The 5,984-nt window shown below is 40.3% G+C and overlaps 2 protein-coding genes across 2 annotated transcripts; one reads left to right on the top strand and one right to left on the bottom strand.

Moving 5' to 3' along the window:
- Positions 1-2,281: 2,281 nt before the first annotated feature.
- Positions 2,282-2,638, bottom strand: mrpl36 (mitochondrial ribosomal protein L36). Its single transcript, XM_025006943.1, has one exon. The coding sequence runs from the start codon at positions 2,636-2,638 to the stop codon at positions 2,282-2,284; it is 357 nt and encodes a 118-aa protein (XP_024862711.1).
- A 1,002-nt stretch (positions 2,639-3,640) lies between these two features.
- On the top strand, positions 3,641-5,984 carry ndufs6 (NADH:ubiquinone oxidoreductase subunit S6). The gene is made up of 4 exons (XM_017421008.2): positions 3,641-3,822; positions 4,055-4,108; positions 4,895-5,017; positions 5,834-5,984. Exons 1-4 carry the CDS (start codon positions 3,679-3,681, stop codon positions 5,900-5,902), a joined length of 390 nt encoding a protein of 129 aa, XP_017276497.1. The 5' UTR covers positions 3,641-3,678; the 3' UTR covers positions 5,903-5,984.

Genomic DNA, 5,984 nt, shown 5'->3' with positions numbered 1-5,984 from the left:
GAGCTTGGAGCAGGGCGGTTTTCTACACGCGCGTGTCAAGTTGAACGCATTCAAGAGGGATCGTGGCTTCCGGTTTTAAAACTTCAAAATAAAACCAAACGCCTTGTCTTGAATTGAAGACGATGCAGGAAGACTGCTGATAACTGGAGAGCTAGCTCTCTCAGACTACTGGTTGGCAATCACTCTCAGCTACTAAAACGCCAAATTTTAGCTCGATATCTCTAAAACTGACAGGATTATAGCCACTTCTGTGTTCACTAAGATCACTTAGCTGTGCTGGGCATTTTGAATTGTATGGACTTCAAAAGTTAATCTGTTGTAGATGTGTTCAAAGTGATAACTTCCTGGAAGTTTTGTTAAAATCTGTTAAGTGATTCACGAGATATTTTGCTAACGCTATAGACAAACGGGCAAAAAAACCATTATTGGTCTTTTTACCTTCGGCAGCAGGCAATGAACATAAATAGTTGACTAGAAAACTTGTTTTTCTTTTGCTGCATTATGAGATGCCTGGGTAAACGGGTGTGCACCTATGCTTTTATAAAAACCTGAACCTTGTTCACTCACTCAGGCTGAGGAATGTGTGTTCTGGATAACTGGCGCTTCAGGAAGCACAGCAGGTATGCAAAGTCACGTTTCCGGCCACGTTTGGGCCACCTTTTACTTTCTGCTGACTGCTGCTTTTACTTTCTCTGCGGCAGCAAGTGTCCGTGTCAACAAACCTCATCATGCTTCAAAGCCACAGATGGCTGATCGTCACTGACTCCCACAGCGGACCGGTTCATCGGCTCTACCGCGCATCTAAACTTTCTCAGCCAGTACGTCTGCTTCACATTTCTCAGGTCGAAAGGTGGATAAGACCCACTGGAAATCTCAGATGTTAGAGCAAAACAAAAAGCTGCAATAACCCTTCTGTTGTGTGCTCTGTAAAGTGGGCACTTTTGTGATACAAAGGCACTCAAGTATTAACCTTTAGCAACGCAGATCCAGCTGTAGCCTCAGTGTTTGTTGCCAAACATCTTCTCGCTGAGACATTGCCAGTTAATGTAAATCAGTGGAGTTGTGTGCACTGGGCTTTTTTTTCCTGGCATGTTGGTATAAATTTTATTATTGAATAAGTGTCTAGGAGATACTAAATTATCCTATGACAAGAGGCTGTTAAAAAGAGGTCAGTGTGCTTTAAAGTGCTGATTGTGGGTTTAGGGAAGACTTTGGCGTCCTCTTGTGGAAGAATAATGCATTACATTCTAAAATAGCATTGGTAATGGTGTTAGTGCTGGAAATGTAATTTATTTAGACACTTTTAAAAGCAGTTGTCTGAACAGGTGACTGATGTCTTTCTGAATAAACAAAATATTTGGAATTAATTTAAATAGAGTGGGTTCAAGCATGAGATTGTTTTCAATTATGCAGCAAATCACCTTACAGGACCTTGACCAAATGTTCTAGCCCTGGTTGATGTTTAACAATAGTTTTAATTTGGCTGTAGTTTTTTGTTGTGTGTGCAGATAGCTAGGTTATATCGAGCGTTGCGAAGCAAATGCATGGGAATCGAGCTTGGCGTAACAAATTTACCTAAGAGTGAAGAAAAGAAATTTGATGTCAGCTTACAGACCAATTAAACGTTTATCACCAGCTGCCAAAAATGACGGCTACTTGTGTGTGAACGCATTTGGCTGTTGTGTTAGCAAAATATTCCATAAACCACTGGAAGATTTTAATGAAATTCCCAGAAAGTAATCACCGGTGGGTACATCCAAAACTGATTACCTCTCAGAGTCGATCCAATTCACGACGGCCACACAAAAATGGCTAAAACTCAGTCAGTTTTACAGACACTGAGCTAAAATTTGATGTGGTAGTAGCTGAGAAACATTCACAACACATTCTGAGCAAAAACAGATTGTGCAACATCTATGTGTAATGTTATTTTCATGGTTGGACCAAAACAGTTATATTTCCACTTCGGTTGTCATTTTGTACTTTTGTATAGACATCAGTGTTCAAGAATATATTACTATATGCTATGAAATGGTAACGTTTTTAATGAACTTTTTATTTCAAAAAATGATTTCCTGTTATGTTAAAGTTGATAAAACCCGCTAAGGTACTTGCTGCCATTCAATGAAGCTAAAAATGTAAAAATTTTAGCTGAAATTGCTGGGAGGGGGGGAATTATGTTGGAAAACTACAAACACTTTACAGCAGGCAATTTATTACGATTGCACAGTTTCTGTGAACACCCACAATCCCAAAGCACATTTCTCAACACACCAACGGCTCAGCCCTGCCTCTGCTTGTGTCTGGGATGTGTCTTGCAGTAAACGTACAAGCGTCCCCTCCGTAGAACGAAGAAACAGTCTTTGCAGCGCTTCTTCAGGGATGACTTTGTTTTCAGCCCCACGGAGGGCTGGATGCAGGGAAGAGGCTGACACCGACCCAACAGAGACGGTCCACACTGAGCAGGGACGACGGAGGCGACCCTGGCTGTCAACAGGAGCAGCGGGCAAGGGGCGGCGCTGTTCAGACATCTGAACACACTTCCTGATGGCGTGGAGAAGGTGGGAGCCAAACGGCTCAACTGGGCCGCTTGTCGAGTCAGGGATGCAGCCATGTGCTTCAGCAAGAGAGAGGCCATGGTATCTGAGGCTGTAAAGACAACAGTACATATATATGTTTTAGGTTTGCGATCAATAAAATATGCCACATATGATTGCATCATGCACAGATGAAATCATGTTTTCCAGTTTTATTTATTTATTTGAAGCACTACAGTTTGATTTGCATCCTTTTCAGTCTATTGTATTTTTGGTCTATTGCTGCAAAAAATAAAGCAAAATCTAGGCTGCGATTAATAAATTACATCTATCTATCTTATAAATAACATTGTACACTTAGTAAATCTCTGGATTAGTCAGAAGTTTTTCAAGTGAAAACTGAAAAGGAAACATCTACAAAACTGCAACCAAACACAATATAACTTCATAACTTCTTCCGCACATTAATGTCAACTTGTCCTAAAATTTAACCTCAAAATAAAACCGTTAATGAGCTGGTATAATTACAACCTGTTCATGTTTTGATAGTTTAAACATATTTAAGCGCTCAAACAATATATTTTTGTGGGACAAACCCGAGAGACGATCATGTTTGACCTGCTAGTGCTACAGTCGGACATTAAAACGGCTCACACATTAGTCCAGGGGCACAACAGGATCATATAATGAAGCCAAAAATAACAACAAACCTTTCGAGGGGTTCTGTGATACTCAAAGCAGGCGCTTTACCCCTTAATAAAGCGTTTTTTTTTTGCCACGATAGGGACCGCAGTAGTGCTACATTAGCCGCTGAGGCAAATTGAACAACTTCCGGGGTGAAGAAGACTTTCCGAAAGTTGTTCTAGATTTTTTTTTTACCTCAGCTAAGACTCTCAGGCTGTTTTCCCATCTGGTTTGGAAAACATTTGCTTCTTTATGCTTTATAAAACTCTATTTTAACACAACCCATGACTATTTAGTTATATTTAATAATAATATTCTTGTAAAATAAAACATTTAGGTTGTTAAAGTTGGTAAGCGGTTGTAGAGGAAGTGCGAACCTAACAGGCAAAACTCCGGGATTACCATCTATGATGCGAGCCTTCTTTGCTTGGCTGTCCGGGGTCAGGCTGTTGTAAACATGGCGGCCGCAGCAGGCAGAGCTCTGTCCTTCAGTAGAAATGCTAAGGCGCTGGTTTCACCTCTGAGGTCCATTGCAGCACCTGTTCACCGGTACAGTGTAGAGGTATCAAGTGCCGGCGAGCCTGTGACTCACACTGGCCAGGTACGCCGTAAAATCTTTTTTGTTGTTGCTTTCTAAAAATTCGTATTTGCTAACCTTAGCTAAATCTGAATGTTGATGGTAGCTCCATTATCGGACAACTTCTCTACCTGTTCTTTATTAGAAGTTCCTTTGCATTTATGTAACAAATCGTTTGAAGATCTTTTATTTGAAATTTTGCCTTGGGCATTTTTACTTTAGCTCAGCGTATAACCTTTACTTTTTTTACTCCCAGGTGTTTGATGAAAACGACGTGAGGAGAGTCAGATTCGTTGGGAGACAAAAAGAGGTAAGTGAAGCTAATGCAAGTTATTATATTAAAGTTATATATTTTGTAGAGCTTTTCAGAGACATGAAATGCATTTACTAAGACGCAATAAAAGGCTGCCTTCTGTTTTTTTTTGTTTTTTTTTCATTTTTATTTTACCAAAACAAAAAAGGGCTAAGATGCTTGAACAAAGGCAAAGAGCTGACGTAAAGCGCAGTAGGACTGTAGCGTTAAAGTTTACTTATCAGCATGGTGGAGGTTCCATCATGCTGTGGGACTGCATGTACAACTAACAGCTCAATGTTGAATACAAATATAAGGGACAGTTTTCTATTGTTTTGATTTTACTTTGGGTTTTGTATGTCCTTATTAAAAAAGAACAGAAAATATTTTAGCTTGAAGTGCTTCATGGTGAATCTGCCGTATGTATGGTGTTGTACATTGTACTGTCTAATAAAAAAAACTATGTTGTGGCTCTTATCAAATCAAATCATTTGAATCTTAAAATACTCTGAAATCTGTCTTTGAAGTTCTGCACCAGTAGTTCTGACATACTCTCTATTAAAGGGCACATCTGGAAATAATGCATTATATGCATTATTATAACTGAATAGTGACAATTAATGGCACACAGTTCTGCATCCTATAAAGTTACCTACCTCTTTAAAGCTGAAAGCATGTGTGAATTACTTAGGCTTGTGTTAAAGTGGATGGGCAGTTGTTTTTGCGCACCATCCAAATTATCCTGCGTAGTTTTGTGTGGGTTTTATTTGGCAATTAAAAGCACTTTAAACTGTTTTCGTGAAGGTGAATAAGAACTTCGCCATTGCCCTTGTGGCAGAGGAACCAGTGAGACACGTTGAGACCAGAGTGGTGTCTTGCGATGGAGGCGGAGGAGCTCTCGGACACCCCAAAGTTTACATAAACTTGGTAAGATCCCGCACGCATCAAACATCGCTGAGCGTAGGGGCTCGTGTCATCTGGGGTTAATAGCAGTGGTGAGTGTCGTACCTGCAGCCATCTCAGTTTGGAGAGTCAGAAATAATTGGAGCAGAGCCCATTCGAGAGGAACGCTTTGGTATTTAAACGTCTCAAATTCATCATTAAATGGAGACTTTTTACACCTTCGTGTTTTCACACTAAAAACACGTCCCTGTAAACATCTACTTGTCAACTATACAGTTTGAGCACTTTACAAGGCAGGAGTGACAGCCCTTCATTCAGTCCTAGGAACTTGAGAAAATCCTTTAAAGTTTAAAACGTCACCTAGTACATCAAAATCAATGTGCTAACTCGGGCTAAGAACCAGGTCAAAGAACAGATGAAGTGATTTGATCACAGGTTTTCTCTGCCCCCTGTAGAACAGTTCTATTGATCTCATGCAACAATGTAGAAAACAGACATGGAGAAGCTACAGGAAACGAACAAGCATTGTGTCATTCTTCCACCAAAGAGGTTTCAGTTCTAGGCCAGATCTGGTGCTCGAGCTGCTTTTTAACTAGTTCTTTAGGGACAAAAATAAACATTCCTCAGAAATTGATCAAGTACATAAGGAGCAATTGAAATAAATGGCAGCTGTGATATAAAGAAATCATTCAGCATGCCGATGGATCTGTTGTTTGAGACCACTTCAAACGACGAAAGGAAAGTTTTGGTTCTTCTGAAACAGAATATAAAGACACGAGAGCTGGATAAAGACTTCTACACGTGTGCATGCTAACCAAACTCATTTGTGATTTTGTGCAGGACAAGGACTCAAAAGTGGGCACGTGTGGCTACTGTGGACTGCGGTTCCAGCAGAAGCATCATCACTGAAACGTTAACCCCCTCCTCCCCTCGCCTCTGCCTCTCTGTACAAACTACAGTACTGGTTAATAAATTATACCTCACCTGTTCA

This window comes from Kryptolebias marmoratus, linkage group LG5 (assembly GCF_001649575.2).
Source record: "Kryptolebias marmoratus isolate JLee-2015 linkage group LG5, ASM164957v2, whole genome shotgun sequence".
NCBI lineage: Eukaryota > Metazoa > Chordata > Actinopteri > Cyprinodontiformes > Rivulidae > Kryptolebias > Kryptolebias marmoratus.
The sequence above is the reverse complement of the archived record's forward strand: the minus strand, read 5'-3'. Positions and strand labels throughout refer to the sequence as shown.

What these genes read in the sequence shown, in the direction of transcription:
- mrpl36 (XM_025006943.1), bottom strand. Translation starts at nt 2,638, where the DNA reads ATGGCCTCTCTCTTGCTGAAGCACATGGCTGCATCCCTGACTCGACAA.
- ndufs6 (XM_017421008.2), top strand. Translation starts at nt 3,679, where the DNA reads ATGGCGGCCGCAGCAGGCAGAGCTCTGTCCTTCAGTAGAAATGCTAAG. An exon ending in CTGTGACTCACACTGGCCAG is followed by an intron (nt 3,823 to 4,054) that starts GTACGCCGTAAA and finishes TTTTACTCCCAG; the next exon opens with GTGTTTGATGAAAACGACGT. An exon ending in TCGTTGGGAGACAAAAAGAG is followed by an intron (nt 4,109 to 4,894) that starts GTAAGTGAAGCT and finishes GTTTTCGTGAAG; the next exon opens with GTGAATAAGAACTTCGCCAT.